The following is a 27,778-nucleotide window of genomic DNA, read 5'->3' as shown; positions in this document are numbered from 1 at the left end:
GTCTCTGCATGTGCTTCACCTTAGAGTTGGTCTGATCAGGTGGTTCATTCATCCTCAACTTTTTTAGATACTCTGCTTAATGTCTTCTTGGCCATTGCTGTGGACAACTTAGCCAATGCACAAGAGCTAACAAAGGTAAATATAAGGCATTTTCATTCTTGTCACCCACTTGCTGTTAAGGGGTATCTAGATCCCCATGTATTCTCAACCATCCTAATAACATATTGATGGGACTTACCTCAATTTGCTGTTTGTGAGATCTAAGACACAAAAGTTACAGAATACCAATAACTCAGCTCTGGAATAAGCAAAATCATAACAAGACAAGCTTATTTGAGTTATTAATATCAAACACACACACACACACACACACACACACACAACCTAGATAGTGGGCTTTCCTGCAGCTCTTTTCAGTGGGTCATGCCCAAGAAAAGTTATGGGTAACTCTTCCCTCTCGGATTGCCTGGTTATTCCTTTTCATTTCAAAGGTCAGGTTTCATTACTGACAATGTTTTGAGGGCACAGCACCAGAAATGTTATTCATTTTCCTCTGCTGCCCAACACTGCTGAAGTGATCATTAGTTAACAATTATGAATTGGGTCTATGCCAAGAAGGGTTTCACTGGGAATTGGTGTGTGGTTGCGTTCCAAGATACGGCACAGACTAAAATGAGTTAGCTGAGCAGCTGAAACCACTGGTGCTTTTGAAGTGGTATGTTGGTAGACATGGAAACATTCCACTCCATATCTCCGGTTTCCAGCACAGCTTCATCATTCTCTTGTACTGCCTGGATGCCAAGCAGATCCTCTAGCACAAACATAACTCTGACATGGTTAATGGAATGAAATTGAGCATGATAATCTGTTGCATTGTCCATTGTACCTCAGGGAGAGACAAATATTCTTCTCTCTAATAATGAAGGCCTACAATATTTTATGCCTATAATTACAAAAATGACACCTAGAAGGAAAAAGGAACACATTATGATGCCACCTCACACAAGTAGGGGGTAAACTGCGTATAATCTAATTGCTGTCATTTTACATGATATGCTGACAAGACACAATGTCAAAGGATTCTACATTTCCCCAAGAATGGTCCATACATAAAGATCAAATCAAGCCAATGGCTTCCAGGCAGTTTTACTGCTTACCACTTAGTAACATTTCTGGATAAAACTCCTTTTGGAGATGATATGCAAGATCCTCTGAAGGGTTTGGAGGGAAATAAGGGGTATAAGTGTGATTTAAAAAATCATAATAATTTCACAGGTAGAGACAAATGCACTAGTGCTTACCTGCTTGTGCTCCAAAACATACTGCAGAAGTAGTCCGGTTTGAGGCCACATTAAGTACCCTGGCTGAATGCTAGGGAATTCTGGGAACTGTAGTTTTATGAGACATTTAGCCTTCTCTGCCAGAGAGCTCTGGTGCCACAATAAACTACAGTTTTGAGGACTCCCTAGCACTGAGTCAGAGCAGTTAAAGCGGACTCAGACTGGATAATCTCTACACTATGTTTTGGACCTATGTTATAGACAACCTCCATTCTTTAGCATCAGTGAAATTTACAAAGAATTCCCTTACTCAAAGTACTAATGCTAATGGAGAGAGAGGGATAATAGTTTTCAATGAAGTTGAGGAGGGAATGGTAGAGGCAATAGAGCCAGAGGCAGTGTTTCATTAGAGCTGTACATGAACCTTTTGATGCAGTTTAGAACTGAGTGCAGTGATTTGTATCTGAGATTGTTCCAATCCAGATTGACCTACATCCAATCTATTGCACTCTGGACCCAAAACTAAATAAAAAATTTGGAAAGCTGGATTGCTAATCCTCCCTTACTGACTTCTATTGAGAATCCAAGGATGGCTATAACAGGAAGGAAGGAAGGAAGGAAGGAAGGAAGGAAGGAAGGAAGGAAGGAAGGAAAAGAAAAGAAATTCACACATCCATAGAAATCCTAAGGAACGGGACTAATGCTAATTTTCAGAGAGGTCACCCTGGTGGTTTCTGTGTTACACGCCTGTAAAGATTGCTGCTTTTCACAAAAATAAAAGCCATTTTAAAAACAGTTGTCTTGTCAGTCTTGATGATTCATGATGTTTTTATCCTGAGTCCATCTGAACATCAGTCAGCTAGGTTATGTTAAAGTTTAAGGTCAAAAACAATAATAATGAAATGGCAAAACAAAAACAAACAGCTTCATACTGAACTAACAGTATCTAAGCAGTTTACAACTGTAAGCTAATTGCCCCCAGCAATCTGGGTACTCATTTTAGCGACCTCAGAAGGAAGCAAGCCTGAGTCGAGCTTGAGCCCTTTTGCTGGTCTTGAACTCACAACCTTGTGGTTTTGAGTGAGTGACTGCAGTACAGGCATTTAACCACTGTGCCACCAGGGCTTACTTGAGAGGAATGATAGCTTACTTGAGAGGAAGGTACTTTTCTTTGTTCTACCAGCAATCAAACTAGTGAGATTCAGGGATGCAGCATAAATATGAGAGGGAGAATAATGAGAGCATTCTTACCAACAGACCAATTATTAAGATTTCCCTGATGAATTCCCCCAATCTCCTATATGGCATTTGATTATCTGGGCTCGCACTGGTGGAAATTTCCTTTTCCAGAGTTAAGCCTGCAGATGGGTTGAGAACTGCTGCTTTCAGAGGATTCATCACTCTTTGTTCCTGTCCTATAGGTCTTCCCACTGCTACCTGCCTATTGGAACTTCTCTGCCTGTGTTCTAAGCAAAACCACTTGGTACCACCTCTTGCTTGAGCAGGCTGCTGGTGCTGAAATGCTCTGGAGATTTGCCTTCCTTTACATTTAAAAAATGTTAAGAACCCCTGTGTGAGTGGCACATAGAGGCATGAGTCACTCTTATGCCTGTATATGTCCTTTTTTGGACAATTTGATGGTTGGCATTCCATTTTCCCCTCTGCATGGGCCAGAGCCCCACCCTGACTTACTTATCCATGTTGAGCGATGCACGATACTGGCCACAGAGTCATAAAAGACAAACAAGAAGGGCAAACAGAATATTAATATAGGTTATTCAACAAGACAGAAGGAAATTAAAATGTGAAGATTCAGAGATACCAACGCACATTAGAATCAACAGCTATCCATTGCTCAGCACAGCTCTTTCATAATCTACTATTAACATACCAGTGTCTCACAAATGAATGAAGACATGGTGGAGGCAGTTTCTGCAGAGATATAAAAACCTGAATGAACTGTTTACCAGGGATAGTACTGCAGTGAGTTCACACACAGTGGGCATGTCACACAGCAATTGGGGAGGGAAGGCAGAAGTGAGAAACTGTGGTATCCTCTTCTCATTACTTTCTTGAATGTAAACTGGCAGTACAGGTTTCTGCACAAAACCATATCACAGCCTAATAATGATACAGTTCAGTCATTCATAGTGCATGTGTTTTCCCCTCTTTTAACTAGTCCCTTTGTCTTGTGTTTAGGATGAACAGGAAGAAGAAGAGGCTTTTAATCAGAAGCATGCTCTGCAGAAAGCCAAAGAAGTCAGTCCTATGTCTGCTCCCAACATGCCTGCTATAGAGTGAGTTGCCAGTCTCATCCATCATGAATCCCTACATCCCCAGGTCCTCAGATTTGTTACAGTCATTTGTTACATAAGAAAGAAAGAGTGTAGATTCGCTGCTGAATTTTAGCAAGGGTATCAAACTACTGAAGAAGATTATATCCATTCCTAGATTATTTGTGTATTTGATTAACACTACATTTCTGAAAAGGTTTTTGGTGTATTCTCGGGTTTTAGGAGTGCAAATTCCTCACTTTAGGGCTGCAAAGATTCATGCAAACCTAGAGAAAATACTCAGGAAGAAAACACCATTGATTTGTGTGACTCAAAATTATTAGTTGGTTCAAACGAATATGAAAAGAGAAAGGCTCTAAGTCTGGTATCATGTATGTATTTGCTTCCCCCATCCCCACCCCCACCCCCACCCCCAAAAAGCTATTAAATGCAGTGTGGGACTACCTGTCAGTAGACATTATAGGATTGCACATTTCAGCAAGTTGCTGGAAAGGTTTTCTTGGTGATAGTGCCAACATCTAAAAATTATCTCCGCTTATCTTTACCATATGCCAAGTCAAACCACTGGCCCTTCTAGTTCAGTACTGTCTAGACTAACTAGCAGCAGTGGTTCCCAAGGTTTCAGGCCTAAGGAATCTTTCCCTGCTGGAAAGTGGAGATGCCAGGGATTGGAAACTGGAAGTGTCAGGGATAGAACCTAGGACCTTTGGCATGGAAGCATATGTTCTACCATTGAGCAACAATCTTATTTTATTATAGCTTTATTTATTTGTGGCTTTTTAGCTTAGGAAAAAGGGAAGTAAGTTGGGGGGTCAAGAGAGAATGTTACAAAATTATGTGTGATATGCTCAAACTGGTCACAGGCTTCTGTCCTAGGCTCAGTAATATTTAATCTTTATCAATGACTTCGATGAAAGAATAGAGGGCATGCATATCAAATTGGCAGATGACACCAAATTAGGAGGAGTAGCTAATACCCCAGAGGACAGGATCAAAATTCAAAATGACCTTAATAGATTAGAAAGCTGGGCCAAAGCTAACAAAATGAATTGCAACATGGAGAAATGTGAGATACTGCACTTTGGATGGAAAAAAATGAAATGCATAGATATAGGATAGGGGCCACCTAACTCAATGAGACTACGTGTGAAAGGGATCTAGGAGTACTAGTAGACCACAAGTTGAACATGAGTCAACAGTGTGATGCAGCAGCTAAAAAGGCCCTTGGCATTTTAGGCTGCACCAATAGAAATATAGTGTCTAGATCAAGGGAAGTAATAGTGCCACTGTATTCTGGTTTGGTCAGACCTCACTTGGAATATTGTGTCCAATTCTGGGCACCACAATTCAAAAAGGATGTTGACAAGTTGGAGTGTGTCCAGAGGAGGGCCCAAAATGGTGAAGGATCTGGAAACCATGCTTTATGAGGAAAGGCTTAGGGATCTGGGTATGTTTAGCCTGGAGAATAGATGGTTAAGAGGTGATATGATGGCCCTGTTTAAGTATTTGAAGGAGTTTCACATTGAGGATGGAGCAAGCTTGTTTTTTGCTGTTCTAGATTATAGCACCCAGAACAATGGATGCAAGCTACAGGAAAAGAGACTCCACCTCAGCATTAGTTGGAACTTCCTGACAGTAAGAGCTGTTTGACAGTAGAACACACTCCCTCAGAGTATGATAAACTTCCTTCTTTGGAGGTCTTTAAACAGAGGCTGGATGGCCCTCTGTTAGGAGTGCTTTGATTGTGTTTTCCTGCATGGCAGGAGGTTGGACTTGATGGCTCTTTTGGTCACTTCCAGCTCTATGATTCTCTGATTGTAGGCCAGATCATATGGGTACCTTACATGAATACTATGCGTACCAGTAGTTCCAATAACCTTGGTAGAAAGGGAAATGTCCATGTGATATAACTATTCATATGATATAGATGCTGCTCTATTATTGATATGAGACAGTAATAGGGTTCCAGCAAATACTCCGCATTGCCAATATTTCTCTTTTTAAATGGAAATAAAGAGATTATTAAATGAACTAGAAAATCTTCAGTTGAGCAATTGAACAGTTCAACAAAGCAGCCAAGGCAATGCATTTCTCCAAAAAGAAGCTAAAATTCTGCAGTTGAGTGTTGTGCCCAAAATAGATAAAGTCTCCCTACAATAATGTCTGAGTAAATTACAATTTTTAAAAAGTATCTGTTAGTGTCTGTTGATTACAAGAATTTTTTAAAAGCATCAAATTGCAAGATGGTGTGTGTGTGGGGGGGGGGGGAGAGGTCCCATGGAGAGAATAAAGAGGCAAAACCAAATGAACAAAGATCACTTATCATGAAAGTAATGAAGGAAAGGTGTGGTAATGATACACTGCTGATGTATGAAAGGATACGAATGTATGTGCATTGGCTAGTGTGGGCTTGGATATGAATATGTGCAAGCCACAAGGCTTTGATGTCTGATGGTTGCCTGTGCTACTCACAGGTTTCTATCTATGTTGCAGGAGAGTGCTTTCATGTGGGCTGGTTGATGGTTTCTGTGCAGTGGATATGATCTGTGGACAACATGAGTGATGTATAAGACATATGTGAAAAACTGATATTTATAGTATTCACAGATTAGGTGGTTTTATGTATGTTGTATGTAGCACTAGTATGGAAGAATCTCAGCATGCATTACAACTGAGTTGAAAAGGATAGTTCCTCAGAATCACCCATATCACCTATTATAAGGAATTAAAAAGAAATCTTAACATATATTGATTTTGCTCTATGCCAAGAACCAGCCTTGAACCTTTATATGACTCTTCCACATGCGTACATACACACAGAGAGAGATAAATGTAATTATACTCCATTCAAGGTTCAAGTCTTTCTGCTCCCCTTTATACAGAAGGGCCAAATTTCCATAAGCTTGTTATGCCTCCTTTTCTCTGTATATAAACAACATAAATAGAAGAATTTGTATGTGGTTAAATCAGCTTTCTTTTCACTGTTGTTGCAACAAACAGAAATAGATTCATTATTCTTCAGTGAAATCTAGTAATAGAATCATTATGCTCTATTCTTCAGAGAAGGAACATTGTGGTTTCTGCTTCGTGCAGCTCTGTCTCATGCTTTGTTTTAAGGTGTAATACAATCTTTCTAAACCATGTAAGATTTGTCATAGCAGGGAAAGAATGTGTGGGTGCCAGAGGTTATACAGGTTGAGTCTTTTTTATCCAGAATTCCAAAATCTGAAGTACTCCAAAAACCAAAACTTTTTTCATGGCTGGCTGAGATAGTGACACCTCTGCTTTCTGATGGTTCATTGAAGAGCCCACAATTTGGAAAAGTTACAGTTGTTTAGAATCCAGGCTGTGCTGGCTGCAGGATTCTGGGAGTTGTACATGAAAAAAATAACTTTTCTTAGCTCAGGAAGTACCTCTGTTAAGATTAATCCACTGAATAAGTGCTTTGATAGACAGTGAGTCGTTCTAGTGCTTCTTTTTGAGATAGGTCACACAGCAATCGTACTTTCTATTTCTTCCCATTTTGTGGCGGCTCAATCAACACAAACAAGGAAGCAAAGCAAATCACTGAAGTCAAGTTAAAATGCTTGTATGCTTCTAGAATAGTGGCAAAGATGTGCATTTGTCCTGCCACTTTATAGCTGAGTCTGGTTAAATATCTAATCCAATTCAATGCCTTGTCAGTCCTGAATGGCAATGCTAAGTATGGTCCCAGATTCCTGAGGTCTGAGGCAGAAGGCTTTGCTGGCAGCAATGTTTCATATTCTTTTCTTGAAATGCGGAGCCTCGCCTCTTGCTTCAGAGATGAGAAGAGTTTCTTTTAGAAGTAAAGTTCTCTGAGTCTTCCAACCAGCAGGTTGAAGGATTCTGGGAGTTATGTCCAAGGATGGAGTTTTCCTCATTTATGCCCTCCTACTGAATTTGGGACCTCTGTATATGCAACTCTGTTTGCATGTAAGCAAATGCAGAAAATTTTATCCCAAGTATCAACACACTCAATATTTTGTAGAGTAGGAGTGACCAGTGCACTGTGCACTGTTGTTATGGGCCTTCAAGATGACTTTGACTTTTGGTGATCCCATCACAGGGTTTTATCAGCAAGCTTTGTGCAAAGGGAGTTTGCCATTCTTTCCCCCTGAGGGTGAGAATATGTAACCTGCCCAGGGATACCCCATGGGTTTCTGTGGCCAAGCAGGGATTTGAACCATGGTTTCCTGGAGGCCTAGTCCAGCACTCAACCACTACCCCACACTGACACTCACTGTGCATAAATGTACCTATTCATATTTCAAGTTCACTGTTCTGTGAAAGAAATGGGTTCTGAACTGCTTCTAAGTTAGTGTTTGTGGGTTTTTTTATTTGCTCATGTGTGAAGTTCTCTTCACTGGGAGTCCTACGACCCAGTGATACTGTCATGGACTGAACCCATTCATTTTTCTTCCCCAGAAGAGACAGAAGGAGAAGACACCACATGTCGATGTGGGAACCACGCACCAGTAATCTGTATGTGTGCATGTGTTTGCTTGTGGTGAGAGGTTATGTGTGTTTGTGAGGTTTGAGTCTGTTAATGTTGTGAGTATGTATGGATGTGTTTCTGCTCATTGGGGTGTGCAATCTGAACAAATGTGAGTTAGGGTGTAATCCATGTACATTGTGTGTTTGTGTGTGCGTCCATGCATACATATGTGCGTGTGTTTGCATTGTGTGCAGCTGTGTGCTGCTGTGAGATATACCTGTGAACCAGTTGAAGATACTCTTTGAAGATTACATATGTGTGTGTGTGTGTGTGTGTGTGTGTGTACATTTTTGTTTCCATTCTGTGTGAAAATTATTCTATTCTGAATGTTTACTGGTGTGTATCAAATAGAATGTGTGTTTGTGAGTCTACGTATGCCTGTGCTGGTATGTCTGCCTTTTCACAATGTTTGTCTGTGCAATCTTAGAATACTTTAGAAACTGAGTCCCCCCAACCCCAGCCAAAAAAACAAAACAAAAACCAATCAGTAAACTTTTGTGAGAAAGACTGGGAGAGTAGATGAGCACTAACTCCCACAGGTTCTGGCTTTGTGAGACCACAGTTGGAAAGGGTGTGCCATCAGTAAGGAAACTTCCTGCCCTAGAAATTCAGCTAGGAGCTAGGAATAGGAAATTATCTGACAGTCCCATCCTGTAGGTTTTTTTTACTTATAAGTCCCATTTTGTGCCGTGGACACTTATGCTCAAGAAAATCTGTTTGGGATTGTGGCCCTAGTTATTGGAGACAGAAGAAGAGAAGAGCACTGTCTCTCAAAGAGTTCTCAAGATGAGAATACTGACTCTAAACCAGTCCGGTTGCATTTGCTCTGAAGCTCTGCTGCTGAACTGAACAGGACTTGGTGGCGCTGCATGCCTCCCCTTTTGCTGCTCTTGCCTGAACCACATGCATGACCACCCACTTGGTCCCTTCCTCGCCCCACCACCCTTAGCCTGCTAGTTGATGACACCCTCTGTAGACAAGTAAAGGAAATGTCCCATTTGCCTATTAGATGGGCCAATCCTGAACGACCCTTTTGTTTGCATGCAGCACATGAGGCAATCCTTGCCATTTTCATGCTTGGTTGTGAACATCACTTGTTTAACTGCATTGTAAATTTATTTAAAATAAAAATACATGCAAACAGATGCCACATGCTTAAGCTAGGTTGGGCAGGTGGAAGGAGCAGCTGAGCCATGTAAAAACTTTGTATCTTGTTGAATGTGACCCTTCCTTTGTGTTCATTCTCCTGTTGCTTGGGGCTTGTTGTCATGTGAGGTGGGAATGTTTTCTAGTCCTCTGTTGATCTCACACAAGTGGGCCTGATTCTCTCACGATCCTGCAAATGGTGACATTTTGAAGGTCCAAGAAACTCCTTTGGCTAGTGGGCCTGATTTTCTCATGATCCTGCAGATTGTGAGGTTTTGAAAGGTCAAGAAACTCTTTGTTTGTACAGAGTTTATTTGGGAAATGCAGGCAAACAGAGAACCAAGCCCCAGTATGTGGTTTTTTGATGGTCCAGTTGCATGCTGTATGTACTGGTATGTGTGTTTTTGTGTTTCTGACAGGGCACAGATGGACTGAATCCCTTTGTTTTCCTTTCCCAGGAGGGAGAGGAGAAGGCGGCATCACATGTCTGTGTGGGAACAGCGGACCAGCCAGCTCCGCCGACACATGCAGATGTCCAGCCAGGAGGGCATCAACAGTGAGGACCCTCCTTTGCTTAATCCCCATGCCAGTATTTTTCGGAGGAGGAAGCTACTGGAGAACTCTGGCCTTGAAAAGAACGAGGAGGGGCAAGGGGGCAGGTCAGAGCGGGCAAACGGAGAAGGCCAGGAACAGCAAATCCCGGGTTCCACTCCTTGCCCAAGCATTCAGGAAGACCAGAGGAGCTCATCTCCTCGACCCAAGAGGGAATGGGAAGAGTGGCATCACAAATCTTTCCATGGGAACTGTGATCTGAATGAGTCAGAAGCTGGAGGTAGTGTGGCCTTTGAGGAGCGGGCTCGCCTCCGACAGAGTCAGAGGCGCAGTCGACATCGCAGGGTGAGAACAGAGGCCAAGGAGCACAAGCCAGCCAGCCAGGAGACCGGCCCAGAAGGGGTTGTGCCAGTGGAGGGAGAGCAGAATGTAGAACAGAAGAAAAACGAAGAGGAAAAGGAGGCCTTGATTGAAAAGGAGCAGAGGACTGGTGAGGAACTGAACATGTAAGTGATACAACATCTTCCTCTTTTGTCTCCCCATTTTGTTCCCTGTGAAGGAGAAACAGGGTACATGTTCACACACTCCCTTTATATACTGTCTACCATGTAATAGAAAGATATAAGGAAATCCTATAGTATCTTTGCAACTGACCAAAAAAAATGCTGGCTTGAGCTTTCATGGACTCCATTCCATTTCCTTAGATGCATCAGACTGCAGATTAACATGGCTCTGTCTTTGAATACAGGTACCTACCATATGATAGATAAAGCCTGGTAAAGTTATGTTTCTTGAACTGCAGTTTCCTAAATTGGTCATGCTGGCTATAGGAGTCTTGGAGTTATAACTCCGAAAGTTACTTTTTCCAAGCTCTGAGGCAGTTCATTTCTTTCAGCTTAGTGGGCCAATTGGTTTAAACAACAACTCTATGTACACAATTGTAGTGCCTCCTGTGAACCCAGACTTACAAATAAAATAATTGTTATAAAGTTTTTGGTGGGTTTTTCAGGCTATGTAGCCATGCTCTAGAGGAATTTATTCCTGACTTTTTGCTGGCATCTGTGGCTGGCATCTTTAGAGAATGTTGGCATGGAAGTGAGTGGGGTATATATATGGCTCTAGGTTGGGAGGAGTGATTTACATGTTAATCTGTATATTGTTCTGTTGTTGAATGGCAAGGCCTCAGGATGGGAGGATATGCAAGGAGGATTTGTGCCTACTTAATTAGTGATCCAGTGTCTGCTGGGAAAACCCCTGATCCTGAGTGGTTTTTCATTTGCATTTTGCTGGGTCTTAATTTTGGTGTTTTTCAGGACTGGTAGCCAAACTTTGTTTACTTTAAGGGTTTCTTCTTTCCTGTTGAAGTTGCCCAGGTGTTTGTGGATTTCAGTGGCTTCCCTGTGCATTCTGACCTGATAGTTGTTGGCATAGTCCAGAATTTCAGTGTTTTCAAATAGCATTTTATGCCCAGGATGGTTTATAACATCTTCTGCTACTGCTGATTTTTCTGGCTGACTCAGTCTGCAGTGTCTCTCATGCTCCTTGATTCGTGTCTGGACACTGCCTTTGGTGGTCTCTATGTATAACCTCCCACCCTGAGACCTTGCCATTCAACAACAGAATGATACACAGATTAACATTAACATCAGGAATAAACTCTTCTAAAATATTGCCACATAGCCCGAAAAAAACCACAAAAAAATTATAGATGCCGGTTGTGACAGCCTTCAACTTCACATTTAATATAATTATTTATTATTTGTTTAGAAAGATTTATAAGCTGCTTTGATCTGAAGATTTCAAAGATCTGTACAAGAATAATGAAATGTAGATATTGTATAAACAATACATGAAATTAAAAGACTTGGAAAAATTGATAGGTTTTCAACATGGATGTGAAAGTGCATGTTGCATATCAGAGGCAAGAGCAATGCAGGAATGTAAAATGCCCTGCTCCGAACATCTGCAGAGCAGTCAATATAATAATAACCTAAAACATAATGATAATTAACATGCAACATAGTGACAGACAGCAATGATTCACACTGGCTCATCACTGTATGATGGATATTCAGATGACCTAGGAAGTATTGCAGTTGCTATTGGACTGGCCGTAGAATAGGCAAACTGCTGTTCAGGTATGAGGTTGCTCCCAACTATGCTTGAAGCCAATGCAGCATATTAGAACAGCCAGAAATTGGGGAGGTAAGGGCCCAGGCAAATATAATGTTTCCCTTACAGAGTATTTTTTTAATCTGATAAAACCTGTAATAATAATAATAAGTAGTAGTAGTAGTAGTAGTTTAATTTTTATCCCGCCTCTCCGAAAAGGATTGAGGCAAATTACAACATAAAATAAATGACATAAATACATACATAAATCAATACATAAATCCCCTTCTCCCCCATCCTTAAACTAATTCATATAATTACAGGAAGAAAACAACATTATAAAAAGATTAAAATCAAATTAAAATAATCACAACTGGGGCAGGACATCTTGGGGCAGACATTGGACAATCCATATCTGTGGAGCTGGGTCGATCAATCAGGGAAGGCCTGCCAGAAGAGATCCGTCTTGACCGCTTTTTTGAAACCGTCAAGATTAGTGATATGTCGGATCTCCTCCGGCAGGGCATTCCATAATTTAGGTGCGGCAGATGAAAAAGTCCCTGGATAACTGCAGGCAGCCTGGTCTTCATTGGCTGCAATAAATTCTTCCCAGAGGACCTGAGTGTATGGGGTGGATTGTATGGAAGGAGGCGTTCCTGCAAGTAAGCTGGACTCAAGCTATGAAGGGCTTTAAAGGTTATTACCAACACCTTGTACTGTGCACGAAAACTAATAGGCAGTGTGTATTGATATACACCTGTGTTCTTTATTGCAAGAATCTTTTTCTCTTTCAAGTACTCTTGTTTCTTTGTTTGTTGCTGCATAATTTTTAGAGAACATAATTCTGTTCTGTAGGGATCTGCTACTGATTTTTTTTAACAGATGTTTTCCAGTCAAGCTTTTACTGCTATTTTTCCATTGGCCTTGAAAACTGTGCTCTCTCATATCTACACTCCTGTCTCTGTACGTGCTTCATGCTACAGGCACCAATTCTTCAATACCCCAAGAAGCATGGATGAAAAACATAATGTACAATTCTCTGTAGTTTTTGTCCTTGTAAACAGGTAGCAAAGCTGCTAAAGGAGGCTTCTAAGCAAAATTATGTGTGTGGAAAATATGCAGCCCTCCCTCCAGGGATGATCTGACTGTTTGCTATGACCACTGCAAGCTCATTACTATGGACAGATTTTGTGGAGAAATCTATCACAGCTAAACAGGTTTAGATCGGGATAGGGCATATAATATATATATTCACCCTAGAATGTTGGAATGTTCTTGCTATTTGGGGGAAATTGCGGGGGTACTCCCCCTATATTTAAAGATTAGGAAAAAGGCAGAGGTCTGTTTTCTTGTCTATTTGAGATGTCCATTTGTTTAATTAAAAAGAGAAGATTCTGGTGATCTTGGCCCTCTGGGTGATTCACAAGATAATATCATGAGGGCAAAGTATCTTTAAATAGACATTAAATTTTAGTTATTTTGGATTTAATTAAGCATGGAATCAAAAATGCACGAGCTGTGGGTAAAGCACCATAAAAGGCCATAAGTACACCATCACTGGGGGAAGTGCAATAAGAGTGCAGTTAGCAATAAGTTCTAGAATAAAACAGTATCATCAGGTCTGAAAGGACAATATTTTTTTAAAAAAAGCTTTCACAGGACCATCCTGGCAAGCTTCTCTGGATTCTGATTTTGCTAAACCAGTCTTACCAAGGTTTATGGTTCGTCCCTGTATGGGGGCAGCTGGATAGCTCCTTGCCTCTAAAGTTTTAGAGTCTAGCAGGATTAAATCCAGAGAGTGGGGCTAGAATCAGCAGCAGGATTTGAAATAGGTCTAGAGGTTGTAGTACTCAGTTTAATGATTGATTGATTGATTGGGGGGGGGGGGGCATGAAAAATCAAACTCCACAGAAAACGGCTTTACTGTTTTTACCAGACTATCTGCAGAAATCCTCAGAAATGTGCACAATTGCATGGATTCAGATGGCTGCACATTTTTGGCAGTGGGAGGATGAATAGATGTGAATCAATGCAAATTTTCACAGGAAAGTGAAGCCAATTAATCATTGATTGTGACTATGTGAAAGTCTGCAGCAATGTGCATAAAATACTTAAATGTAGACTGGCCTTAAGGCTTCTGAGCAAGAGAATGGAATTACAGTGTTTTCTTTACTTACCTTTACTTATACTATTCCTGCAAGCTTGGGTTACACATCTGTACTCTTCTTTGATGATTTATCCTTTTTTCCATTCAATATACATATTCCTTTTTTTTACTTCCCCCTTGAGTTTGCTATACAGCCACCCATTAGCTTTTTAAGATATTTCCCTTTTTCCTTTTTCCATGGGTCTGTTTGTGATTGTGCTTTTTGCAAAGAACTGTCGCCCTTGTCTTTTTTCTTTAGCATGTCTAGTCATGGGATTCCACCCAGTATTTCCCTGAACTTGTTAAAAATAAGCTTTCATGAAATCTAAGTTCTGTGTTTGACTATACAGTCAGCCCCTCATATTCATAGGGGTTGGTCCACAGCTCCCCCCAGCAAAAATGGGGAACCTCCCCCCCAAAAAAACCTTTAATGTAGACCAACTATTTAATTTTTTTTTTAAAAAAATTTACCTGAGAGAACACTTTTCTAGGTGTACTCTATAGAATTGCTCTGGAGGGCCTACAGATATCTAGAGAAGCATTTTCTCTAGGCATCAGTAGGTCCTCCAGTGCAGCTGTATGTTCATTTTCCAGTAGATGCTGATGTCCACTACCTCTTCCTGGTTTGTTTGCTTGTAGTACTCCTACCACATTGTTGCATCTATTTATTTCTCTATTTTTACCCAAATGCTGTCAACTAGTCCCCTCCGATCTCTCTCGTGGGTTTCTGTACAACTCAATTTGCCTTTGACATCAGATGCTACTCCCCCTCCTTTCTGCCACATCTATTCTTTTTGAATAGGTCCTCAGTACTACTTTATGAAGGCCTCTGTGATTTGTAGAATCTTGGAGATCTATTGTCATTGTCAGACAGGGGCTCCTTGCAGGTTTGTTTCTGATGCCTTTATTCATTTAAAATAAATATAACAGATCTAGTTCTCAGACAGGACAAACTCAGATTTGTTGTACTTATCTAATAGACCATATTTCAATATTTACTATTAGAATGCTTAAGCATTAGCAAAAGGGTGGGATTTGGGGGTGTTCTTCTGTATAAGCTTCTAATGACTGTTGTAATTCCTAAAATTCAGGTTGCATTGACTTTAATTAAATGTGGGATCAGACTGTATTATCTGCATGCTGAAGTGCCCAAAGTTTCTCTCTACTTCCTTGCACTTTTTTTTAACTCAGCCTATAACTTTCTTTAACAGCTTTTTATTATCAGTCTTTACTTCTGCCTGCAAACACACATTGCTGAGCTCTGTGTCATTTGATGTCTCTCTGTGACCTCCTCTTTTTCCCTTCTCCTCACAGTACCAATGAAGTCCCAGCGAATGATGCTGGGTTTCCTGTGGCCTCCCAAGAAACAAGTTCCTCTGAAGGCCATCTTGATTTGGACAGAGGCAAAGATATCAGTCCAGCAGAGCAAGATGGTAGCAGCCTAGACACAAGCGAGCAAGCACTACTGGGTGACCTGCCAATGGAGACAGGCAGGACTATCAGCAGAAGTGAACCAGATCTCTCCTCCATCACAACCAATATAGAGAAAGCCACAGAGAGCACCACCATCATGATTGATGTTCAAGACTCTGCTGTGGTACAGAGTGAGGATCTGTCTCTTTTCATGCTTTTCAAAGCTCAGGTGGTTAAAGGGGGGGCATGAGAAATACCATGCAGGTCTGCCAAACATCCTTCTGTTTCTTGGTCTAGGATGGGCACTGGGGATCTCAGAGGTTCAGTGTGCACATGCTTGGATTTTCCATACCTGGTTAACTGTTCAGCTGATTCATCTATGAATGTGTGAAACTCTGAACATCCATGGTTGAGCATATACACTCAGCTCCATTTGCAAACATTGCATTCTGAAGCAGCATGAGGAAATCGGAACATTCTGTCTCTAACATTATATCTATGCAAGACATCTCTCCAAACTGATATGTATTTGTGGCAAGCAGTAAATGAGAACAATGGTTCTGGCTTGTGTTAAAATCAGAAGCTTCTTTCAGCTTTCCTTATCTCTCAAAATGGATCTGTTGTCATACCATAGGAGCTTGCTAGCTCTTTGGAAATGGAATTTAATCAAATGCCCTTCAGTGAAGCAATCTGTTTGTGTAGTAGCTTTGTCAGTAGATTCTGAGACCTCAATAGTGGCAGTATAATTTTCAGAGGTATTGCTGAAGTCCCCATTAGAGGTGCTAGTGCACATTCCCTGGAGCCAGTCCTCATATATGAACTCCAGTGACACAAGAAACTGGTTCAGGTTGGGGAGCTTTTAAAGCTCTCCCTCCCCCCCTCCCGCTCCCCATCAGCTTGGATCAAAACACGTATCCCACTTCCCTTTCATTTACTTGTCAAGCATTGGTGGTGATGAGAGAGCAGTGGTGGTGTACAGGGACAGGATAGAACAAATGTTTTCTCTTTTGCTCCCATCTTTTCTGTCACCTTGATGGGCTGGGCAGCTGCATGATGTACTGCACATTCCAGGGAACAATGGGGAGAGGCAAGCCTCCCAGTAGTGATGCTTGGAATACTTACTTCTGGGGGGCAACAAAAACAATCCCTCAGGACATTGTAGACCAAGCATTGGTTTTCAAGCAAATACCAAAGCCCTTTTGTAATGTCTAAATTAACCATCAAACTGGATGAGACAGTGGAAAATCCCTCAAATGAGTTCGGTCTACTGTCAAGTCCCTGAAAAGCAGTAAAGGGTTGTTGTATGGTAGAGTGATCTAAAACACACCATTAAGCTCTTTTCCCATGCATTCCAGCAATCTTACTTTTAAAGGTCATTTTTCACTGGTGTAGCCCTGCTATAAGAAATATGTCTAAAAACTAAGCAGCTTCAAGTGAAGCTCCTTCCTCCTACCCCATATTACATTTTAAAAATTTCCCTTCTAACCCATGTCTTATTGGAAAACCTGTTGTGGTGCCTAGTTGCACCCCGAGACTGAACGAGAAATGATGGAAAACTTGATGGGATCTTGACTGAGTGGGCAGAATGCCCCTGGATGGCAATTACAGTTTGTCAGTTTTAGTGCTTAGCTGTAGAACAAATAAGCAAAAGGGCTTCTGCAAGCTGTCCTTCAAGCAAGGGAGGACAGGAATTCAAATCAGTACTCTTGAAATGTTTATTATGTAAATCCAGCATGTGTCAAGTCACACAGACTCTTCTTCCACAGGGAATTATTTCTAGCATATTTCAAAAACAAGCATCTTTTCCTGATACGTGCTATCTTTCCGGGCTTGCTGTAAAAAACCAATTAAAAATTCTTTAAGGCAGGGTTTATATGAGTTGGAGCACAATGTTTACCATATGCTACAATGGTTTAGCCACCAGTGAGTAGCTGGTGACCACTGGGACCTTTGGGGTGAGGGCCCAAGTCCTGTGCAGGCATAGGAGAGCCAAATCAGGGCCATACTGGGCAGTAAGGCAGAACATAACTCCTGCAATTCTATGCCTCATTGCTTGTCTCTAATAAGTGTGTAATTGTGTGCGCACACACACACACTGAGCATGTATATCCAGTGCATATGCTCAAAGTCAGCCCAGGCAACCATATAGACTGCGGAATGTGATCCAAATCATAGTTTATGTGCCATAGGCAGAATGAAAAATAAATAACTTTAGGTTGTCTAGAGGATGCGTGGAGTATGTGTGTGTTTATGTGTGTGTCAGGTGGGTCCAGCCAAGGTTACTCAGCTTCTGGAGCTTTCCAAATAGGGTCTTGCATAGGCATGAAAACGCATTTATGTGAGAGCACAGATGATCACTTGAAAAACCAGAGTTGCTCTCACTGCGATCAAAGGACAACAGACTTGTCTTCATTTCTAACCTTTCTACACTTCTTGGGTGGGTGGAGTGATATTTTGCATCCTCCACAATAATCTAAGATATTTTGGTGAGAAAATGGCAGGAAATATTCAGGGAATATTCTGCAAAAACATATCTTCTTCAGGGAGGGGGCAAAAGAAAATCAGAAAAATTGACATTAAAATTTCTTCTGATGAATTTCAGATCAGTTTAGAATGCACCAGCTGGATACTGGGGAAACCTGTTAGTCAACAGTGTCTTGCATCTGGGAGCTGTCAGACAGAATACTCAGGCCAATCAGTTTGTTCCTATGCATTCAGCTCAACTGCATTCTCCTGTCAGTGATTTTTATGCAGATCCAGAAGAGTGTTCCTCTTCACCTTCAAGGTGGAAGATTTTGCATGCTGATATTAATTAAACAACATCATGGAAAAGGGCCTTATTAAAAGCCACTTTTATCTTTCTTTGCTTGACAGTTGCTCATGCTCTCTCCTTTTCCCCTTTTCATCTTCATCTAATCTCCTTCTAACAAACTGCACAACTAGGAGGTGAGAATGTAAAACAGCAATCGCTGCTTACACATTTCCTGTAGAAATGACACCCCAACCTGCCAATTCACAGGTGCTGAGTTTGCACTAGAGTGGCTGTGGAAAGAAATTTGAGACAGGACTGTCTTTGTACTGTGATTCCACAGACACACTACAAAAGTGCAGGGTGCTAATGGGAGCACATTTATGTTTTTGAGGATCTCTACTTCTGTCTTTTAAAAGTGCCAGGTTTCTAGGTCTTATGCTTAGGTGAATGAATACAGGTGATGATTTAAAGACTATTACTTTACCATGCTGTGCATTTGACAAGCCAGGCATCCATATTGCAGGCCATGTGATGGGAAGCTTGCTCCACATCCCTGCACTTAATCAGAAATCCAGGAAAACAAGGCAAATGGCAAGAGTCCACTCAGTTTCCATTGTGTTGGTATAGACACCAACTTAACAAGTGGCAATACTAAACCCATGGACTGATCTACAGCAGGTAGTCAATGTCTGTTGAACCCCAGAGCTAAATGGGATTTCAGGCTGTTGGGGTTAGAGCTGCATTGCTTTGCAAAGATTCTTGCTCTTCCCTTACAGAAGAGGTAGAAGAAAAATTATGTCAAAAGAGAGGTTGCAGAAATATTTTTTCTTGGCACTTAACTTGGATTACCAGTATGCAGAATATTAGCACTGAATCCACCATTTGTGTGTTAGGCTCTGAAGCTCTTCAGTACATTTGCTTTTATTTTAGGTAAACAGAAATTTAGAAAATGTCTGCTGTGTACTGTTCCCTATTGCTAGCACTTTAAGGCCTTGTATCCCCTGAATTCACACCTGGAATCAAGTGTCCATAACACCCCACATCCTCCCCTGCTTCTTTCTTTCCCTCCATTTCCCACCATAGTATGTCTGAGCATCTCACACTACAAGGTACAACCACCTGCAACACAGACGTCTTTTATATTCCTCATCCACATATTATTTGACATTTAATCATTCATGAGTGTATGGCAATCTGAGGTGTATAGCTTCTGTAGATCGAGAAGGATAGACTGTCACAACTCAGTCTCTGGAGCCCGAGGAATCTGATGCAGGGGAGTTGGATTGTGAGGAGTTTCTGGCTACAGACACTCCTTCCCTGGGTCTGAGAAACTGATGACTGAAGCAGTTGAGGGGCTCCCTCCTCATCAGGACTTCACAGAAAATGAAGAGACCCCCCTGCCCATTGAGGTACAGTAGAGAGACAAGAAGAAGCTTCGTAGGAACTGTCTGTTAAATAGATGATGCTGAATCATCAAGCACCTGGTAGCCAGAGGCAGCCATCTATAAATCCTATGTCAGTTGCTAGGAGTCCACATTGTTCAATAGCCTGGGAGGATTGATTCACCCTTCAGGTGGTTTCTACAAATACCTAGTTAACATGAGACTAAATCAGAGGGGAAGGTGAAGGGAAAGATTTTGAAACATAAAGAGATGAATGTTTTGGCCTAGCGATGTCTGGGCTATTCTTTGTTCAGAGACATTTCTAGAAAGGAGTGTAGAGAGACAGATTGAAATCATCATACCCTCCTTCTCTTGTTTTCCCACTTCTTATTTTAGGCTATGAACTTCTTGGGAACAGAGACCTGTCTGCATGGCCTATATATAATGATTACATGACATGAATAAATCACCAGACTATCTGAAAGTCCATATTTCCCTGTATGATCCTGCCTGGGGCTTTAAGATTCCTTCTTTCAGTCCCAATCATTGTCACAGGCTCATTTAGTGAGGATATATAAGAGGGTCTTCTCAGCAGTTCATAGACTGTGGAACTCTCCTCCAAAGAAAACTAGGCTGCCAGCAGGGTAAAAAACCTGTTAATTTAAGCAGACATTTGGCAACTTATTTAACTTATTTAACTGCAGAAGAGTCTTTTAATGGCATGTGTATGTATGTGTGATACTTTTAGTCTTATTAATATGCTTCTAAATATTTTAATAATAATTTAATTTAGTTGTATTTTAATGAGATAGAAAATCTGATCGTATTTTAATTTCTCTATTATAAAGATTTTAGGTGTATTTGTTTTCATCTCTAACATAAGTGACAATGGGTCCTAAGTTAGGGAAAGGATTGGGGGGGGGGGGGGAGAGAATAAATAAATAATCAGCTACTCAAGCAATCTTAGATCAACAAAAACAGCAGAGTCTCTTGTCAAACTTCCTTGTCTTGTACATCTTCATCACCCAGTGCAGTAACAGAACATCTTCACTTTACAGTTAGCAACAAGGCAGATGGAGAAGCCAGCCCTTTGAAAGAAGCAGACACAAAGGAAGAAGAGGAGGTGGAAGTAGAGAAGAAGAAACAGAAAAAAAAGAAATCAGAGACAGGCAAACCAATGGTGCCACACAGCTCCATGTTTATATTCAGCACCACAAACCCGTGAGATACACTGCCTTTATATTTATCTTTGTTTGTGTAATGCATTGGTTTGCCAACTGCTTTGTGGAGTCTTGTTCCTTGGAAGTGTATCACATGTTCTTTACTGAGAAGATAAGTAATGAATGACAAGCTTCCTTGAAATATCGATTACCCCTCACTATTTGCCTTCTCTTTGCAGTGTGCATCTATGGAGTGTGGTATACATTTTTGATTATGTGAAATGATAGGCCAAAAGGATTTGGTCATTCCTTTAAAAATTACTGTGGGCACTAAAACACTTCCTTTTCAGAATCTACTGGAAGTGGTTTCCTAGCAGTACATTCTGGTGAAATCACATGAGGGAAGCAGAATCAGCAAACCCACCTGATGCCTAGACAGGAAAACTCCAGCCTTAAATCACCTTGATGTAGGAAATTTCAGTCATTTGTTTCAGTCATAATTCTGTGCCCTAGCCAAATACAAAAATATACATTTTTTCTTTGTATCCCCCATTAAGCGGGGAGGAACCATAGGAGTTTATCACACGGAAGGCAAAGCACCCAAATCTGGTGGATAAACAGGGTTTAAATCCCATGAATATCCCGCAATAGTGGGATTGTTTTGAGACAATGTCGTGCGACATTGCCATTATCCTGGACTTCACTTGTGAATAAAGTGAACAAAACACACTGCTTTTTACTTTTGGGGTTTTCCCGAAAATAAGAAGCAGCCAAATTGTGCACTTTAATTAACGGGTTAAGTCTAGGATAATGGCAACATTGTGCGATGTCCTCTGAAAACAATCCTACTTTTGTGAGATATTCCCAGATTTCATCCCTGTTTATCCACAGAATTTGGGCATGTCCCTCCCATGTGATAACCGAAATAGAGTCCATGCTTTAATAGGCAAGAGGTTCCATGTTGAGTCTCTGGCATGTCCAGCTGAAATGATCAGAAATCAGTGGTTATGGGTCTCTGTGCAAGATTCATGTGTCACTGCTGATCAGAGAAGATGACACTTTACTTTTTAAAAGTAATCCATTACTCCATTATCCATTATCTTTTTTCTTTCCTTTTTTTTTAAAAGAAAAACCTCATTGGTGTACTAGCTTTTGAAAGAGTGATACACCCCATTACTTATAACTAGCAAATTCTATTTTAATTACTATTTAATGAACTTCTAAAAAATTAATTTACTTTTTAAAAATGAACTTCATAAATACAAAAATGGTGGAAGATACGTTAGTACAGTATTAACATTTCCACAGTGGATATGGGAATATGAGGGAATGTGACTTAACTGAATGACTCCTGAAAAACACATTTTAGGAGTAATGAGTAAATGTTAACCATTAAACCCTAACCAAGTGATGACTTGAAGAGGCATCCTCTCTGTCACCCTCCCCAACACAATACTATTCTCCCTCCCCTCCCCGGCTCTCCCTCTCAATCTCTCTCTCTTTCTCTCTCACACACACCTAGCTTTAAAACAGTTAGGAATGTATTGCATGGCTTATAAACCTGATTTACCTCTGCCGCATTTAAGATTCTTTCGGAATAAAGTCGAGTATTATTACACGCAAAATGCTGCTGCCCAGCTGAATCTCTGCTAAATTCCAGTTAAAAGCCGCCCTCAGCTGACCGATTTTGCAAAGCCTGGAGCTTCCCAGTTTTGAAAAGAGGCTGGCTGAGCGTGACTTCTAGCCAGAAGTTAGCCAAGGTTCAGCCAGATGGCGGCCTTGCAAACATTTTGCGTGTGATAATACCCAACTTTATCCCGAAAAATACTTCAATGAAACAGGGGTAAGTCAGGTTTTTAAGCCATGTGATAAAGTCCTTAGTCACTATCACATACATGGTGTGATGAACAATGTAATGCCTGAATCACCTGCCCCAGAGATCATACATACCATAGGAATGCTCCTGCTCCCCCCCCCCCCAATCCCATACACTGGACCTGTTGCCCATGATATTGTCGTGGATAATGGTGCAGCTGACAGCTTGGAGGTCTGCAAGTTCAAGCCTTTGGTTAGACATAAAGACATTTAGCTAAACCACATGCCCTCATATTCCCATCTGCACTATGGAAATGATAATACTGATGTATTTAAATGGTTGCATTAGATACCATTCTCAAGTTGACATTTACTTATTTATTTGCTGCTGCAGTTGTATTAATTGCTATTTTGGGAGATTGCTCTTCAGCAGTTCACAGTTCTCTAAGGACCAACCTAGCCATGATACCATCCACACAATTAGCAGTTGCTTGAACTGAGTAACATCTAAAATCCACAAAACAGTAATACCTTTATTCCACAAACCAACAGGAACAAAATACATGATGCAAGCTTTCAAAGCTCCCTGGCTTCTTGATCAGGTAAAGGTGTTTAAAAATCATACAGGAGAAAAAAAATTATAAAATGACGGTGTTAGTCACAGGCCTGCATTTTCTCAAGATGTTGTTATTGTGGTATTCTGTGGAGGATTATCTATGCAGGCAGATCCCTCCTCCTTCTGACCATGTGGCACTGGGAACAAAGCATTCCTAGGTCCAGGAGATAAAACCTCATTAACATAAAATTTCCAACCCAACCCAGGATGAGGTTGCAGGGGGCTGTAGGTGACAAGCCATTCACCACTTTGTTCACCCCACTCCACTGAAGGTGGATGTACAATCTGTACATGTTCTGCTTACTTGGGGGTACACTGAATTGTCATCAATGAAGCCTGCTTCTCAGTAGGTATGTGTAGGACTGTGCAAATTGTCGAGATTTGTTTACATTAAGGGGATGATATCCCTTAATTGTCTCTCCAATCTGGGATGTATTCTGAATTGCACATGTGTGTGTGTGTATTCCATTTTACAAAAGCAGGGATGAAAGTTGTGGATCCCTGGAAGAAAATGGAAGAAATTCATAGTCACTTTAAAATAGCTTTTTAGTTTAAAAATGAAGCAAAATGTTAGATTTCAGGAGGGATATATTGACTCTGAAGAGTGGTTTTCAAATGTTCTCCCTACAAGGGAACCTTTCCACTTTAGCATCTTTGCTAAGAAACAGCTGTGTGTTGCAAGAGTTTCTGGGAATGTTCTAGGACAATGTATTTGGGTCATACAGGATATTATACATTCTCCTGAGGTCATTTGTGGCATGAATTAGAGGCCTATAACACACTTCAGGTGTGCCTTGCAAGACTGTGGTTGGTGAGTCATCTGCCATACTGGGAAACTGGTCCACCATTTTTCACTGAAGAACTCTGGTATGCATCTGAGAAATTCCAGGATTCCTCAGAATGCAGTCTGAATATAATAAGAGAAAGAATAGTTGCCATCAGAAGAGATACCATTAATCAGAGCTGGGATGCTTCCAGTTATCACTTTTATTGTGCAGTCACCCTGCCACATTCACTAAGTGTTCAGGACAGCAGCTGCTCCAACAGTTCCTTCCAACTCCAGTCCTTCTTTAGTGTTTCTGTTGAAGCATAGATTTATGGGTGTGCACTATCTTTTCTGAATCCTCTTACTTAGCCTGCTGCCCTCAGCATGGAGGACACTGTCTTGTTGCCAGTGCTGATGTGGGATGCAACAGCCAGTCCAATTTGCTTTAAATGCAGATTTAGGGTAGAGGAAGCACTATCTTATCCTTTGCAAAACATGCTAAATTAAATGTTTTTCCACTGCTTCCTATGTCTTTTTTACCCACTGACCCACTCACATTATATAAGGAGGAAAAGACAATACCTGCATGAGACCTTTCGATAGTAACATAGGGACCTCATCATCTAGAGGTATGTAGAAATCATTTGGGACAAAATTGTAGTAATATTTAAAAACTTGTATTTAAAATGTACACTGTAAGGTGGGCTTGAGTAGGAACAATACTGACCTTAGCTTTAAAGGAATGTCATAAGCATTACTCTGAGGATGTATGTCAAGAGTTCTGAATACTCTGAATTCCTATATAAATACACAGTCTGATGGTATTTTTAATGACGAGAATAATATGTCACATCAGTGGCAAGGTTTTGGCCACTGCAGTGACTGACCTGTCTTGTTTCCCTGACAGAATCCGAAGGGCCTGCCATTACATCGTCAACCTCCGTTATTTTGAGATGTGCATTCTTCTGGTGATTGCAGCGAGCAGCATTGCTTTGGCAGCAGAGGACCCTGTCTTGACCAACTCAGAGAGGAATAAAGTGATTACTACGTTTCTTGACCATTCTGCCCTGCCATGAGAACTTAATGTAAATGAGCTCCAATTCCTCAGCTACATACCCACTTTTCAGGCTAATGCAAATCGGAACCACGTCCTTGACAAATGCATATGGTTTGGCTCTAACTGGGCAGTGCCATCTCAGATTGCAGTTTAGTTTTAGATTTTTATTAGTCTATCAGAGGTATACAGCTATAGAGCCCAGCACATGAAAAGAGAGAGCCTGTGCTAGTGTAAGAATCTGGAAGCAGTGGTGGGTTGGAGGAGGACCAAAAAGCTGAACCTGAATTCTGACAAGAGGAGGTGCTGGGAGCAGGTGGTCAAGAATTGGGGAGATTGCCTCTTCTGGATGGGGTTGTACTCCCTCCACAACAGAAGCAAAGGGTAACTGCAGTGAATCTGGGGCAAATCTTCTGCCTCTGGGGCACTTTAGGAACCACCCTGGCTACCAAATTTGCCTGGTTTTGAAAAATGAGTAATCTTTTATACTAAACAGTAGAATACCCCATTCCCCACCCCTGGGCAAATTATTTAAAATACAAATTGCCTTTCCTAGCCATTCACCCTTTTTCAGTAACCGAAAGAAAGGAGTTCTGCAGGTACTAAGAGCCACAAAAACAGCCTGTGTCCCCATGTGTCCACAGGGCACTTTACCTACCCTGCCCTAAATGAACAGGCACATATTCTGGGGATTCTGAAGCTGGCACTAGAGGTGCAGGTGGGCACAGTATAGCAAGAAATGTTTCTGCCTAATTCTGTTTGGTCCTCTGGTTACAACCATTTGTGGGCTTGTGGAGCCTGGCTTTGATTCTGCATGCCCAAATAACCTCATGACTGAGTTGCTACAATGGGCTCGAAGTGGGGCTACAGATGTAGCTGTGGCAGAATGTGGCTAAATAAGAACACGAAGCACAGATCAGTGCAGTAGCAGCAGTGTAGTTGTAGCCTGTGAGCTATTGGGCCCAATTAAAGGTGTTTTTGCATGTGTGTGCAAACCCTAACTGACTTAGGACCCAAGTACCCAAAGGGGCACCTCTACCAATCCCAACCAATCCCCAGGTTAAGACCAGCCAGAGAGAACCTGCTTGTGATCCCACTAGTGGGCATACCCAGTGCTGTGGGGATTCCAGGTAGGGTATTTTCAGTGGAGACATTCTGAATCTGGTATTCTCAGAATCAGGGAAGCATTGCTGATACCAACTAGAAAGATATTTGTTTTAGTTTAATTTTACCGCTGATATAATTGAATGGTGCATTTTTATTATGTTGTCTATCACCCTAGTTTCTAATGAGAGGCAGGGGAGCACATAAACAACAATAATAGTATTAGCAACAATAGCAATAGTAATAATATATGTCTGTGGTGGAAGGGAACATTGAGACATAGACTTTCCTCTCCAAAACTGTGAACAACACAATCCAGGAAAAAGTGTACCACTTGAGTATTCTGACTGTAAGAAGCAGCAAAGCAGCTTTAGCTAGTTATAATTGTGAGATGTATTCCCCACAGAGTCTTTGTTACTCTTTAGACAAGAATACTCATGTTTGCTTCTTTTCCCACAATAGTTCTTTTCTACAAAAAGTTTGCTCAAGCCTCCAATCTTCTGATCTGTAGTAGCCCAGAGCTGTAAGACCTAAATCCAATTATTAGTCACAACTAGAGTAGGCCTGAAGAATAGTAATTCAGCACTTCTATAAATGCCATTGATTCAGTGAGTCTATTCTACATGGGATTGGCAGTTGAATGTATGGCCAAATGCTCACATGTGGGTCAAACTAGAGCAATTATAGATGTAACAGCAAGGTCCTAGGAAAAGAGTTGTATAAATCTTTCCTGAGGCAGCCATTTTGGAAGCAAATCTTATATACGAGAGACCATTGAGTATGATACTGAACTCTCCTGGCATGGCTTGTCCACAGCCAATGGAAATGTGAAGTTCTGTCAAAAAGGCAGATATTAAATTTTAAGACAACATTGCCTATCAGTTTTCTTGTGGAAAATAGAAAAGGAGAGATGAGCAACAACATGAACATCTGAGGACAAGATGAAGCAAATGCAGAGATGAGGCAAAAAGAGGGATTGGGGTATTAAACAAGGACAGGATTTTTAAATCACCGGAATCCTTTGTCCAGAAGCCCCAATGTATCACCTGACACAGGGTTTGAATCAAGGGAAGTTTTAAAACACTGGAGATTATCACACGGAGGAGGGAAGCATCCTCCTCCTGACATTAAATCGTCTCATTTACACAATCAGGGAGAAGATTATCACACCCCTGTACTCTTCTCCCATTCTTCTCCCATTGGTAAACAGTAATGGATGTGTCTTTGGGTATTAACAGAATTATGTGTCCGTTACTGTTTACTGACAGAAGAACAGGATAAGCACACGGGGTAGGGGGGTTGATAATCGTCCTCCCGATTGCATGAATGAGATGATTTAATGACGGGAGGAGGATGCTCACTTCCCATGTGATAATCTCCAATGTCTCTGAAGCAATGAAGTTAATTTGTCTTGAAGTAGAGTAGAAGATCAGCAACCTGAACAACAGTAAGGGGGAGAAGAGTACATGGAACATAAAATTAGGAATGGTATGGGTCAAATGACCTCCTGTTCATTGGCCATGTTGACTGAAAGATTCTGAGAGCTGTAAGGGGAAAAGTTACTTTTCCAAGCTTTGGATGAGTGTACATTGAATTCTCACTTTCTGTAGTGTAGGAGTTTGGAATGTCTAATTTGCCTTGTTTTGAACATAAAAAGATATCATTTGTAC

The 27,778-nt window shown here is 41.1% G+C and overlaps 1 protein-coding gene across 4 annotated transcripts in view; it reads left to right on the top strand.

Annotated features, from left to right (window-relative positions):
- Window positions 1-27,778, top strand: part of CACNA1E (calcium voltage-gated channel subunit alpha1 E) — a 340,907-nt gene that overhangs the window by 214,234 nt on the left and 98,895 nt on the right. For all 4 annotated transcript variants that reach the window (XM_089515900.1, XM_089515901.1, XM_089515899.1 and 1 more), the window contains 7 exons: window positions 68-135; window positions 3,480-3,577; window positions 8,021-8,077; window positions 9,695-10,294; window positions 15,361-15,650; window positions 20,652-20,814; window positions 24,858-24,987. In XM_089515900.1, the coding sequence (XP_089372026.1) occupies window positions 68-135; window positions 3,480-3,577; window positions 8,021-8,077; window positions 9,695-10,294; window positions 15,361-15,650; window positions 20,652-20,814; window positions 24,858-24,987 (1,406 nt within the window). The remainder of the gene's footprint in view (window positions 1-67; window positions 136-3,479; window positions 3,578-8,020; window positions 8,078-9,694; window positions 10,295-15,360; window positions 15,651-20,651; window positions 20,815-24,857; window positions 24,988-27,778) is intronic.

The sequence above is a fragment of the Sceloporus occidentalis genome, unplaced genomic scaffold (assembly GCF_023333645.1).
Source record: "Sceloporus occidentalis isolate IW3139 unplaced genomic scaffold, rSceOcc1.0.p SCAF_3, whole genome shotgun sequence".
In the NCBI taxonomy this organism is placed as follows: Eukaryota; Metazoa; Chordata; class Lepidosauria; order Squamata; family Phrynosomatidae; genus Sceloporus; species Sceloporus occidentalis.
Note: the sequence above shows the minus strand (reverse complement) of the source record. Positions and strands in the feature narration are given on the sequence as shown.